General features: G+C 42.4%; 1 protein-coding gene across 3 annotated transcripts in view; it reads right to left on the bottom strand.

The window, feature by feature from the left end:
• TOX (thymocyte selection associated high mobility group box) overlaps nt 1-8,415 on the bottom strand; it is a 194,017-nt gene extending 185,602 nt beyond the window's left edge. Inside the window, exon 1 of one of the 3 annotated variants that reach the window (XM_083747820.1) lies at nt 7,443-8,415. In XM_083747820.1, coding sequence (XP_083603946.1) covers nt 7,443-7,577 — 135 coding nt within the window. In that variant the 5' untranslated portion in view covers nt 7,578-8,415. Of the gene's footprint in view, nt 1-6,626; nt 6,768-7,442 lie in introns of those variants that run through there. The other 2 variants (XM_083747821.1, XM_083747822.1) reach the window with 2 other exon arrangements.
• Nucleotides 8,416-14,933: the final 6,518 nt, after the last annotated feature.

Raw genomic sequence — 14,933 nt, 5'->3', positions numbered from 1 at the left:
CATGACTTACCCAAAGAATCCTTGGAATTATAGGTTGTTAAGGGTACTGGGCACTGTAGCTCTGTGAAGGGTAAACTACAGCTCCCAGTGGTTTAAATGTATGGTGTGTACAGTCCTGAGAAAGGCCTATGTACTGAATAAACAAGGTGGCAGTACTGAGGGGAGAAACTGATACAGGGCTTCTCATGACAAGTTGCTGTTGTATTCAGTGGCATTACGGTCTATGGGACAAGCCAGCCAAAGAAGTGATAGGGACAGGAATGACTGATACTTTTATTCACTTATTCCAAAGATTGCCTATCCTGCTGTTCTGTCAAAAGACTTTCAGATTAATTCATGCTACGTAGTTAAACTGCTGACCAAAAAATTCAATACAATATGAACAACAACCAGTTGTACCTTACCACAACCACCAAATGTAAAAGGCCTGAGCAAATAAAACTGTCTTCACTCAATGATAAAACAAACAAACAAACAAAAACCCCAATGAATACTAGCACAAAGAAGCTGCCCTGGGGATGCTGTTCCATAATTGAGTCACCACCACAGAAAAGGCCTTTCAACAGAAAAGGCCAGACCATCCACCTTACCTTCAAAGGCTGGGGACTCAGAGAACAAAGCCAGTCCCAAACATTTTGCTGTCTGAGACAGAATAGGATATGGTATGCTTCAAAGGTGCAAAGTACCCACAGCCACTTATTTTGGCAAGCACCTCGCCCCCCTCTTTAAAAATAATAATATATAATAATAATAAATTAAATAATTTGCTGCCCTTTCATGACAGCCAAAATCAGATGCCTGAGGCAGCTTAATGTCACTTTGCCTAATGGCAAGGCCAGTTCTGTGGGCAAAGGAACTCTAAGGAGAATTTCACCATTCAGGCAGTCCATGAGGAAGAAGGCAGTCCTTCAGTACCATCATGCCAAGTTGTTTGTTTAATGGCAGTAACTAATTTGTACTCAGAAATAGACCAGGAGACAATGTAGGTATTTAAACACTAGTGAGATGTATTACACACAGCCAATAGCTACAATATATATGTATAATATGTGCATCAATTTAAACAAAATTGGCTAATCATTGGCTACTGGTTTCTAGTGTAAAGGTAATCCAACATGTTTCATACACAAATATGGATATGCAAGCTATTCAGAATCATCTCAAGACTGGTGACCCAACAACCAACAAAATCAAATGGTTGGACAAGAGGTTGGAGCACAGCAATTATACAAAAACAAACTTCTCTTGGTTTATACACTAAAGTAGATTTGAAGAAAGTAACTATATAGCTATATATTTGCATATATATACACAAAAGAACATGAAAGGACTACATACAAACAGGCATTTAAAATGCAAGTACAAAAGATGTCTCTTCAGCCCAGATCATTTATCCACTTTACGCTGAACACTGCAGCACAGACAACAAGCTGAACAGAATTTTTTGTCTAATCTGTTGCCAAACTGGAATGTACTTTTCATTGCAGAGTATATTACAAGGTTGCCATTTTCAAGCCCAATGTTGTAGGGGGAAAATGTTACCACCAGAAAAATCTCATTTGGGGTTAAGCAAATTCCATGTCTTGCTGTCTATAATTAACTGTTTATTGGCTCTTGCATTGAGAACCTCATTTACTGATCAGCTTATAACAGGTTTCTTAATGAATAACAATTCCTTAATGAAAACATCCACACAGAGCAAGCATCACTTTTGTAAAAAAATAATAATGTCAGAAATTGCCACCGTTATATGTTTTGACACAAAGAGCATGGATAGAAGAGAATGGACGCCTACTTTCTATTAAAAGTTTGTGAAACCATGATTGAAAGGGGAAAGCTTGTGCTAGAAGTATTCAGTATGTGCTATTGTGTCAGCCTTGGATATAGAGTTTCAGGAATTCTGGTCTCTCACCTAATGCAAGTATTCAGACCCTAATCCTAAACAGACATGCCTCTGAGCAAAGTCTATTGGAATCAATGGCATTTCATTTACTAGGTTTGTATCCTTGGTAGGGAGCCTAAATATATTTTATTATGTTATATTTTTATTAGGTTATATTATTATCAAAACCTCTGTGGTTTGTTTGTTAAAAAAAGTAACTGTGAAAATAGCTCTGTGCTATCTAATACTTTTTGGTATCAGAGGACACAAGCCTTTCAAGATCAGGACCTAAGAGCTGAAAATCTCAAACCGTGACAGGTCAAGCTGCACAATATTTCCTGATTTCCCCACACCAGGGTTTGGGAATCCTGTGAGACTCCGGATGTTGCTGGACTACAATTCCCATAATTCCTGACCACAGACTGGCTGGAGCTAATGGGAACTGGAGTTCAACAGCATCTGAAGGGCCTCATCCATGTCCTAGTTCAACATGGTCAACATAGCAAATATTTCAGCTCCATAAGAATTGCAATGAATGGGAATCTAGAGCTCCTGCTGAATCCATTCATGAGAATATGTTTTGTGCAGGCCTTTCCCAAGAGAGGACTGGCAGAAGTCACTGTTTATAGGTAAAGTGATGGTCTGAGCCACTCATTATTACACACATATTAGAGACTCTAACTCACTATGTCAGGGGTGGCCAACTCCCAAGAGACTGTAATCTACTCACAGAGTTAAAAACTGGCAGTGATCTACCCCCTTTTTGGGGATTCAGGTCAAAGTTGTTCTTCTTTTTAGGGGAACAAAAGTTGTTGAGCTTCTTTGGAATACTGCAATCTAATTTGTCCACGATAAGTAGTGGCCATTAACTGGTACCATAAAATGTATCAAAGCTTATTAAAAACATCAACACAACAAATCAGTAATACAAGCACAGTTTCTCTCTCTTTAAGAGTAAAAATGTTCTGCAAGCACCCAAAACTACCCTTTCAAGAAAACAATAAAGAACAAAATTTATTCAACACCCAATTGATTTCACACAGATGTTGAAATTTCTCAAAATATTAGCTACGTAAGCACTTTAGAGTTTTCCTGAGGGACTCTCCTAGAATTCAATGGGGAGTAGGAGTTTGACTACCAGGCATCAGAAACAAAGCATGCTTGTGAAAGAGATACACACTTTTGGGACATTTTATAAAGAGCTCAATTTTAGTTTTGGTTTGGCATGATAAAGATACAATAGTAAAATAAACACTATAAACATTTCCCAAGGGGTAGTTGTTCTGCACTGTGTTGTAGATTGCAACATAGATATCGAAGAGTCTTATAGCTCCTTAAAGACTAACAAGAATCTTTGTTGTAAATACTATGGTTTTCTGACTATGGAGTCACAAAGACGTTTTAAAATACTACTTGCCCACAAAGAAGTTTTATGTACTCATTTCCTTATGTTGCATTGCTCCCTTCCCCCATTTTGTTTAGTCTAGGTTTTTCTCTCTCTCTATCTAATCAGCTTGTATTTTTCCACTGCACCGACAAGTATAAAGAAGTAAACAGCAAATGAGCCATGGGCATATATATATTTACCAGTAAATCTCAGGGGGTGGGAGAAAATCCGTACATAATTTTGCAATGCTAGCTACTGGGAGCCATAAAGGCCATTATGCCCCTCCTGTTGTTGGCATAAGTCAGCATCTCTGTTATTACCAGTGTCAAAACAAAATTATATTAAAGCAAATACTTAAACAGTTCAGCTGTGCTCAAAATAACAGCAACTTTACAAAAATTATAAGCAACCGTCTACTCACAGTACTTAAGAAATCGGTATATGTAAGGAGTAAATACTGGTTTTTATGGATATATCTTCAAAGTAAAGGCATGACATCTCTAAACAGCAGAAGGCTAGTGGGTTATTTTACTGCTGTGCTCATGCCCTGTGCATATAACAACAGAATTGTTTCCAGGGAAATTTAAGTTATGAGGATCTAGGCTTCCATCCCTAAACAGCTCTCCTGGAAGTTTCAGAGGTAAACCATATTACCTCAAGTCTAAATCTGCCTGCCCAGCCTATGAGCTTCACTATGTTATTTCAGAGGCTGACCTATATACAGCAGCATACCATCCATTCTCTCTGTTTGTACAAGAGATACCTCACACAGTTGCCATAACCAACATTGTTTGCATTGTTCTTTCACTTTTCTCCCTCTGAGGTTTTGATGGGAAAGAAACATGATCCAATACAATACGTACAAAGCACACTATGCAGAAAGGCAAAACATGGCAATGGCCAACTAAAATGTTTCGGGACATTATTTTTAAGTTTATAAAGACCTCAGTCATCTTTGAAACAAAGACAGCCAACAGAAAAATCAGCAGAGCAGAAAGATCTATGCTATTGTATGTTATTTAAAACATGGCCAAGGGTGATTCGTTTTAACTTGCGCCACAAACGTATGTAGATACGGCCAACTCTTATACTACACATGAACTATGACATTGTATGTCAGAAGACCTGCATCTGAGGATCACTGATTGATTGCCAATCATTTCAAACAAGTTTAAGACTGTGATCCACTCTACTGGCTTAAAAGGGATCACTCTGAAGTAAATGCAGCTTATAGTACAGTTTATACAAAGCAAACAAGTTTCCCCTGCAATGTCTAATCAGCTTGAAAGTTCAGAGGAAACTGTGAACACAGGCATGTCTGCTACTAGTGTTCTAGGCTATAGAGCTTCCCATTGCATCTGTACTCATAAAATCTGCTGAAGATGATGCAGCATTTAGGGGGGAAATTATCCAAAAGCTGTTCATAAAAATGTTCTTTGTACCCAAGAACAACAGCACACATAAAGTTAAGGCTTTATAACAACGTTAATCAGCCTGGATAGATGGGGCTGAGGGACTGGAGGAAAATGAGATGTTCAGTCAACACATGCCTCATAGGGGCCCAGCCAGCAAAGCTACTCTAAGTCCATTTTCTATAATCAATGGTCATTGGCAGGGCTGTTTGACAGAGATATACATTGCTTGAAGAATGTTGTTTTACAAGAAACATTCCTGGTATGTCATTCCTAAGCTTAGAAAAAGAAAAAGAAAGAAAGAAGAACAGAGCAAGTCTTACAACTGAGCATTTCTGAAATCCATTATCAGTCCTGACTAAGTTAAATAGAGTGCCTCATTTTCACAGTCAAAAGAAGTTTGCTTCTTTATGCTTGGACTTAACCAGATTTTTTCGGGGGGGGGGGGGGTTGGCAAATAAAAAACTGACTAGGAACATAGGGCAAACAGAGAAGGGGGAAGCTTTCTAAATTAATTTATTCAATCAGAAATGATAGCCACCCAAAATGATTTAAAGCACTTAATTGGAAAATGATTTAATATATTTACGTAATTCCTGATTTTCCAAAGCATTTAACTTTTAAATTAAATCTGGCTCACCATCTTGAGTATGATGAGCGAAATGTGTATTCAAGTCATTACCTTCTTTTTGAAGCTTTAAATCACTGATAGATTTAATAACCGTTTGTCCAGTTTTCATTGCCAAATGGCTCTTCAGGCACTTTGGCGCTTATGTCATTAATTCTACCCAATGCTTCTTTACTTTTCAGCATGGCAGGCTTACAATTCACAATAAAAGATAATCGAGATTATATTTTATAGTAGCAAGTCACGGAGTGAAAGTAGTTCTATAATCATCATTGCTCAATACTTAAGAAGCCTTAGCACATGAACAGCCTGGCACATATACAGGGTTCATTCCTGCTATCCAAACTTCAGTCTTTTCTTTCTTTCTTTATAAAAGAGGTAACTTTTTCAAAGGAAGGGTTTTACTTGATTGTAACAATTAAAAGTCGAAGTGCTGCAGCCCAGATGATCACTGTACACAAATCTACCTAATGAATTTCTGCCATCAAGCTCCAAGTTTAAGATGTTAGGACACTCTTAAGTCTTGTCCTCATCAGGGTTCCTCAAATAATGAATGACAGATGATATCATGCAGGAAATATTTCCTGAAAAGTGAATGGGTCTTTATCACAGTGCAACAGTTTGTGTTCTTAAAACAAACAGAAGTCTGTATTTACAGCACTATGTCTAGGTGCAATTTGCCTTAGACAAACACTTGAAATAGCTCCTAAACACAAACACACCAGTGACAACAGACAAAAACCCCAGGGCTTATGCCCACACTCCACTTTCAAACATAAAGTGAACACACTCCCCTTTTGTAAAAGGGCATCTTTAATGCCTTCTCTGTTGCAAATCAAACCAAGCATAGAATCACCAGCAAGCAAGGAATAGCCAGGTGCTGATTAGTCAGATGAGGAGTTTATATGGCACATGCACAAAAAGATCTGGTGCTGCCTGCAAAAGCTCCAGCCTTCCAGACTATGCGCTTAAACAAAAGCTTAACAGGCACCCAGGTTTAAACAAATCTTACTACCAATGCTTGCTCGCAGTTCTGTTCCTCTCCCCTCTTGGGGGAGTGTTTTGGAAAGCTTGCACTTCCTGATTATTTCCTATGGCCAGCACTGCCCATTCTACAACAGAGAAGGGTGGGGGGAGTTGCACATCATGGATAGTAGTATTAGCAACTGGCTGAAGCCAGGGAGAAAAAAAGAATGTGGAAAATAAGGAATCAGTGGCCCTGAAGTTCTGGGGCACAAGCCTTAAGCGTTAAAGATTGTAGCACAAAACCAGACAGGAGAAAACGACGACCCGGACTGCAACCCTATGCACACATACTTGGAATAAGTCCCGCGAAACTCTTGAGCAGTACACTCCACTCTCTTTCTGCCCTGCCCAGGGCTTTGCAAATTCCGCCTCGTCTTTCCTACTTAGGAGAAAACTTGTTCTGATGGCGCTGAATCAAGTTATAAAGGGTATGGGTGCAGTTTGATTCTGGGCTTCCTTCTATTCGATACTAAACTTGCCACGCTTCTGCAATTTGGAAACCCCCCACAGTCCCCCACCCACCCGCCCCAACCCTGTCCAGCCTGCGATCTGACCACGCTTTGTCCTTCGAGTCTCCCTCCCCTAAAGTAACACCCAAAAGAGGGGTGAATTTAAATCTCCCGCATGAGCATCCCAAGCGTGGGGGGGGGCACTTGAAAAAAGACTTTGCGCTTAGGCAGGGCTGCAGTCCCGGGAGCATTGCCCTACGTTGGATTCTCCATAAACTGCCATGGGACTTACTCACGAGTAAGGGCTGCGAGTCCGAGGCGGCTTTCTCTCTCCCTCCCCCTCCCTCCCTCCCTCGGCCAATTCATGGATTTGCATTTTGAAGGCGCCCAGGCCACCCCACACAACAGGCCGAGAGGGGCTTCGCAAAAGCGCCCAGTTGCCTCCCCCGCCGTCGCGCACAACACAAACATTGCACAACCGCAAGGCACACACACACGCACACAGGGCGCTGGTGGTGCCTTTGGCTCCAGCCTGCAACCTGCCCCGCTCCAAGTCTCGCTCAAGCTGCCCAGCCATCTGCCAAGCAAGCCAAACTCCCTTCGAGGAAAGAAGAGGGTGGGGTGGGGGTAGCCAGGCCCCCCCCTCACGCCGAATCACCTTGTTGCAGTAGTAGGGGTCCAGGCAAGGAGAAGGTCCCAGGCAAGGGGTCTCCGGAGCGGCGGCGGACTGCGAGGGTGGCGGCGGCTGCTGAGGCGGCGGCTGAGGCGGCGGCGAGTAAAACCGTACGTCCATCGCACTAAAACATCAAGCAAACTCCTCGTCTTCCCGCTTCGTGTCGGCGTTCAGGCAAAACAAAACAAAACGAGAGAGGGAGAGAGAAAGCGGGGGGCGGGGAAACCCCTGAAAACTGAGGTGCCTGAGGAGAAGCAGGAGGGGGGTGGGAAAGAAACACCTTCCCCGCCTCACATCCGTTTGCGGTTCGTAAAAGAAAAGAAGGGCTGGTGGGAGGGAAGAGAAACTCTTCCGAAAAGCACCGGTCTTGCCGGGCGCGGCGACGGCTACCTGAGGCAAAAGCCGCCTTCTCTCTCTCTCTCACGGCCGGGCAGGTAACTTCGAGGAGTTCCGTTGTCCCCACACGCGCCGCTCGCCGAAGCAGCCCAGGACCGCGCTGCGCCTGAGGAGAGTTGGCGCCCTCGCCTCTCCCTGCCCAGCCCGCGCCCTCTCGCTCGCTCTCTCCGCTCTCTTCTCAGCGGCTTTATTTCGGAGGTCTTTATTTCCCCGCCTCGAGAGGAGTCAAGGGAGAGAGCCGGGGGGAAAAAAGCACCAGCCCCCGCTAGCTACCGTCGAGCCTCTGGCTTTCGGACTGAGGCGGACCCCCGGCTCCGGCAGGGCTGCCCCGCGTCGCTGGCGGCAGGGCGGAGAGGAGGCAGCCGGCGTGCGCCTCGGCCGCTTCGCTGCGAGTGTGCTCCACACAAAGGAGCTCGCGAATCCAGAGCCATTTGCTGCTTTCGCCGCGGAGCGCGCGCGGAGCGCAGACAGGGGGCGCTGTGGCGCCCGCCAGCCGGGCCTCCCTTGCCAACTCTCCTGCTGCACTTCTGCCCTTACCCGGGCTAGTTACTATGGCATCTCCGCGCTTCTGTGGGAAGAAGGAAGGGGAAACGAGGCAAAAGGGGGGTGGGGGTGGGGAGACAGGAGACGGTTAAAAGAAGAGAGAAAATGTGGGTGGGTGGGGGCCAGGACTTTAAGATAGTTTGAGCAAGGCTGAGCCCCCATTTCCTGCCTGTCCCCAGTAGTTTAGCTTTGCTCTTGGACCGTTGGAAGCAATGTGGAAGAGAGGGGAGAGCCTCTGAGCATGTGCAGAGTTGAACTTCTTCAAGGCAGCTCTAGCCTGCAGCTTAGAAGTGTAGAATTGCAGAGCTGAAAGGGACCTCCAGGACCAGTGAGTCCAAGCCCCGGCAATGCAGGAATATGCAGCTGTCACATACAGGGAGCGAACTTGAAACCTTGGCATTATCAGCACCATGCTCGGACCAACAGATCTAGCTGGGCTTGCAGTCAGCTGCAAGTTCAGGGCCATGCCTCGCTAGGGAGCTGGTGATGTGAAATTGTCTGAGATCCTGAACGGGTCATGGTGAGTGCAAGGTAGAAATGGACTAGGTGGTCTGGTGGTCCAACATTGTATAAGAAAGCTTCCTATGTCCAGAATGCAAGATTGATGCTTCAAAGCATTTTGCACAAAAAGTTGCCTTATGTCAAGGCAGACCATTCATTAGCCCATCTTTCTTAATATTGTCAACACTGACTTGCACTGGCTGTCCTGGGTTTCAGGCAGGGAGTGTCTTCCATCTCTACCTGGAGATACTGAGATTGAAGGCGAGAGCTTTTGCATGCAAAGCAGACGCTCTACCACTGAAATGAGCCATTTTGAAATTACCGGTAATAGCCAAGATGAAGATTGAGAAAAAGCAATTCAAAGCTTTGCTGGCATGGCCTACTGCACACCGCAAAGAGATTTTGAATGCTCACAGAGCAGTAAGACAATACGGGGAACTTCCCCATGCGCTTGGGAACTCCTAAGTCATGTGACATCTTTCCCTCAGCCATTTGGGTCTCAGTTGTCCAGCACATAAAATGGGAATAATGACTTCAGCCACCCGGATGCAGTGGTAGTGGCAGGACTGGAGAATGTACAATTTTAGATGAGGTATACATCTTGCAAACATAGCCTTTTTGTTATGATTATTTAGGACAATGAAACTGGAAAGTGGCATAAGAAAGTAAAGCAAAGCTTTGAAAAGTAGTGTGCATGTGGGGTGGGGACAACAGCAGAGGCCAAAAAAAGAAGAACACACAAAACATTATTTTTACTATTGAATGAATTGCATTTGTATCCCACCTTTTTCTCTAGGGTGCTCAAGGTGGTGTTTATGGTTCTCCCCCTCATTTAATCCCCACAGCAAACCTGTTCTAGTTTTGTTGTCATGCAAATTTGGCCAGTTAGCTTTGTTTAATTCAAGGATTGGTACAAGTATGTGGTTCAGGTGTAGTCAAAATTTATAAAACTAATTTATAAAAGTAATTAAATTCATTTAACACAAAAGACAACTGAATGTGCATTAATTCATAGGATTTGATAATAATCATTTAGCTTAACTGATCTATAAAAGCTTTTATTTTAGTATATATAGTGAAACTTTATTTTTTTTCATTTTCCTGCCTTTACGAATTATAATTTTAGTGCTCTAGATACATAAATAAGTACAACATGTGCAGGGCTATCACAAAGGATGGTCCTGGTCCTATAATTTTGGAAATCAGGTAGAAAAAACCCTACATGTAGAAAATTTGTCAGCCTTTGTCAAGCTGATTGTAAGGCTGAATTCCTTGCAAGCTTGGGCAAAACGGTTGATGAGTCTCTGCCCCTATAATCATACATACAAAAACCACATGTTCACAGTGGCAGATTTACATGTATGCGTAGTGTGAGTGGGATTAGAGCCCTGTACGGCAGAGCCCACTCCTAGTTATCAGGATACAGTATGTGGTTAACTGAGAGGATGCCTCTGAAACACAGTTACAATGAATCACCATTGTTGAATTGTAGTATTTTAGTTTGTTGCATTGTTTCCACTCTTCATTTATGCTGCTTTTTGATTAAAGTCAGTGGAGTCTGGTCCGTTAGGGTAACTAAGGCCCAGCCCTGCCCAGTAAAATGTCAAGCATTTTTTATGTTTTTCTCCAGAATCTCAAAGTTCTACTCTTTTCTGTCCCACACATCCTTCCACAATCCATTTGAATGCAAAGAGACTTGGGGAGACATTTCTGTCAATCTCCCATTCCATTTGCCTCAATCCTTAGCATTGTGTACAACTCTGTCAAGGTGGTTTCCTGAACCCAGATGTATTTACATGGACGTAAATCCCATTGTTTTAAATGGAAATGGAGTTACTTCCAAGTAAGTGTGCTTAAGTTTGAGGCCTAAGCTGGCTTTGCTCCAAATGCTTTCTTTAAAACAGCAGAAGCTGTGGCATTTCAGAATGTTTAACTCTCTTCTGCACATACCATATCTTCTTAATCAAACAACCCACCCATTTTGAATCACCTTTGAGATAAAGTCTGGCTCCATACTGTTCTCTTTGCACATGCTGTCTCTCTTGAAATAGAAAGCTCAAGGTCAAGTTGTCAAGCACAGATAGAGGTGGTTAAATTGAAAATGAAATCAGGAAACCCTAAATGAACTTAGCAGGTTTTCTTACTGACAACCCACCAAGATGATTACTGTTTGTCACTAGTAGCTGCAGAATAAAAAAAGCAAAGGATTTGAAATTAAGCAGGTAGCTTGTTGAGCTTTGAAACCATAAGCAGTAAAACAGTTAACAAAACTGAACAACACACGGGAAAGCAAAAAGCTCATAGCTTACAGGAGGGAGTTAGACAATGAATTAACTAACAGTGGATCAACACTTCTTTTTTTCTTCAACATTTCAATTCCAGTTGGCTTTCCTATAAACTCAAATGAGATATGTACATCAAGCAGACAGTACCTTCAGCTAGTGGGGATTCTTCAAGCCCTACTTATGCTGCCAAGCTACTACCATTACACCTTCCCTAAGTCCCACCGACCCAAAGTCCCTTCTACATACTACACCAATGGAAGCAGCTCCTATCAGTACAGGTAGCTGAATAACATCTTCATGTCAGAGGCAGCATATCTCTAAATGCAAGCTCTGGAGACCAACAACAGGGCAACAAAGTGTTGGTCTAGATGGAGACAAGTGACTTGCTTAAGACTGCAAACTGAGCACAAAGCGAAAGCACATAACTAAGCTCCAAACTTTAAACCCCACATATCATTTCCCCTTCCAAAAATGACTTTCCCCAGTTTTCCCCTAAAATCTTTATTTTATTCAACCTAAATACTGCTCATTATATACAAAATGGAAAAATGCCCACTCAACAGATAAAAATAAAGCATGACAGTATATCCAATATACCGAAGACGAATGCTATAAAACAACATAATCCAGAAGCAGCAGAATCTCCAGTGCAATATTAATTCACTGAATTGCCCACTAGGACCTGTGGAGATTGGTTTCCCATTTACCCCTGTGGCCCTCCTAAAAAAGAAAATTCCAGCTTTTCTTGCTCAGCCTTATAATGTATGAAAAAGAGAACAAGAAAGTGCAAGAAAACTGCAAGCCGAACAAGCATGTGGGGGGTAGGAGGATCCTTTCCCTTAAACAGCTGACTTGCTACACACAATGCACACCCACATTAACTCATTATGTATCTGGATTGGTTTGCATGTAATAATCCATAATGAAAGATGTATGCTACTAGTTCAGTGGGTCTGGGTGAATTATTTTGGTAGTTTATCTGCCACTCTATATTTCAAAGAAGTCTCTGAACGATCTACAAAAACATCACAAATAAATACAAAAAATATAAAATCTACATTTTAAAGTATAACAATTAGATAATATAGATAACCTTTAAAGTCCCATATGGCCTAGGACCCTCGTACTATGGGACCGCCTCTCCTGGTATGCCCCACGGAGGACCTTGAATTCTGCAAATAACAACATCCTAAAGATTCCGGGCCCCAGGGAGATCAGACTGGCCTCGACCTGCCTTGGTGGAACGCTCTCTCACAAGAGACTAGAGCCCTGCGGGATTTGACATCTTTCCGCAGGGCCTGCAAGACAGAGCTGTTCCGCCAGGCCTTTGGTCAGGGTTCAGTCTGACTCATTTTCTCCTTGTATAAGAACAAGCATGAAAGAGGTTCCCAGCCCGCTCACAGGTGCTTATAATATCAGTAGAAACAGTTGGTAACCACCTTCAATTTTAACCTGAAGATGGCCACTTGTCCAGTTTTAATTTTAATTTGTTTGAATTAATTGTGGGATGTATCTTAATTTATTGATCACTTGTTTTTATGCATTGTCTTGTATGATGTTAGCTGCTCTGAGCCTGGCTTTGGCCGGGGAGGGTGGGATATTTATAAAATTTATTTATTTATTTATATTATTATTATTATTATTATTATTATTATTATTATTATTATTATTATTATTATCCCAGAATAGAATAGAATAGAGATAAACTAAAACAGCCAATCTAGCAGATCCAAAACACAGAAATACAACAGAGGCAACCAACCCAACCTACTAAGTATACAATCATGTATTTATCAGTGTCCTTTAAGGCAAATGGAGCAATGCCCTCACCAACTTCAGTCTGCCCTGTGCCAGCCCCCACTTGCCTGCTTTTCTACTTACAACCAGTTCCGGGGGTGTCCCTGTCTGTCAGTTTCCTCCTTAGTCTGTTTTGTTCTTCTTTAACTCTCCAAAGAGGAATATAGTAGCCAAAGTAGAATTGGCTCTGGCTCCACCTGTCATAGGCTCTGGCTCCACTTACTGTTGGTCTCACTGACTTCCACCCTACCAGTCCCAATGGGCGCAAGCCCCCATTGGTAGCAATACACTCACTTTGGCTCCCCAACTCAAGCTCAAGCTCAGTGGTGGTGCAAAATTGCACACTCCCTGGAGCTCACTGCTGTCACTAGGGAGCAACCACAGTAACCCCCACCTCTATTCTACTCTTGTCTGCAGTGTAGATTCACATCTGTATCCCTGTTGGTTGTGTGCACAGGACTCTATGCAGAGACCTCTCTTTCTGGGGTTGGGTTGGGTTTATTGGCCAAGGTGTTATAGCTTTATCTGAAATCATTTCTAGCTGTAATTATTTTAAAACCATTTTAAAGAAATAGATTCTGGGCAACTAAAATTTGTTTGCACCAATAGCATTGTGAACAAATCTATTCAGCCCCACTCTCTTGCCTCCAAAGACATTTGTGGGTGGTGTTTTCTGGAAACTGCCAACAGCTAACAAAAGAAGACTTCCTAGCAACATGGGTTGATTGAAGTAGCTAGGAGTACCTTTACAAGCTTTGGTTAGTAGGATAGCAATGACCATTCCTGGGGCTGAATAGCTAGATTTCACTCAGCCTGTGGTAGAAATAAGTTTTCACTTGTTGGCAGTGGGCAGTTGGAGTCAGGGAGCAACCATCACTGATATATCCACAATACTAACAATCCGCTGACATGGTTTTTGTTGTACTCATTATGTGTGTTTGTGTGTGTGGGTGTGTGTGGGTGTTCATGTATTGTAAAATGACTTCAAGATCTTTGGATAGTAAACAGCCTAGGAATAGAAGTAATAAATTAATAAAACTAATTCGTTTCATTTCTCATTTGTTCAATGCACCTTTTTCTAATGGAACATGGCAATCTCAACCATAATTCTCCTTCAGAATGTTTGGGCATCTGTTCTAAGCTCTAGCAGCTCAACAGAGAGGTCTGTCTACTTTTTAAAAAGAGCGTCAAAGATGACCTTGAAAATTGTGATTTCCTGAATCAGCATTTACAGAGCACATCAACAACCTTGACAGCAATAAGGAAATAAATTTTAACAGAATTGAGCTGTACTTGAACAATTTCTCTATGAAGAATTAGGCAGAGACACATCGGCCCTCTTTCTTACAATATACAGTGATGTGTCAGTGATGCATGATCTTTCCATTACTGTTTCACTGAAAAATGTTAAAGCTTGGTATGATACTCAATATTCTTATAGAGTATCACAAATAAATATATTCCAAAGTTCAGTCTATACATTAAGGCTTTCCTTGAAACTGTATCAAAATTTGGGTGGTGGTATCACATGTCTTAATGCTTCTTGGGTTAATAATAATAAAACAACAATAACAACAAACCCTCCTGGTCCATGGAACCCTAACATGTGAGCTTTATTCCTGAGGAGGAGGAGGAGGAGTTTGGATTTGATATCCTGCTTTATCACTATCCAAAGGAGTCTCAAAGCGGCTAACATTCTCCTTTCCCTTCCTCCCCCACAACAAACACTCTGTGAGGTGAGTGGGGCTGAGAGACTTCAGAGAAGTGTGACTGGCCCAAGGTCACCCAGCAGCTGCATGTGGAGGAGCGGAGATGCGAACCCGGTTCCCCAGATTAGGAGACTACCGCTCTTAACCACTACACCACACTGGCTCTCATGTTTTCTAGGTTTGAATGGGGGTGTCTGTATTTATATGGGAGAAACAGTCATGCAATCCCGTTCTCTTAGAAATTT

This window comes from Podarcis gaigeae (assembly GCF_964106915.1).
Source record: "Podarcis gaigeae genome assembly, chromosome: 7".
NCBI lineage: Eukaryota > Metazoa > Chordata > Lepidosauria > Squamata > Lacertidae > Podarcis > Podarcis gaigeae.
Note: the sequence above shows the minus strand (reverse complement) of the source record. Positions and strands in the feature narration are given on the sequence as shown.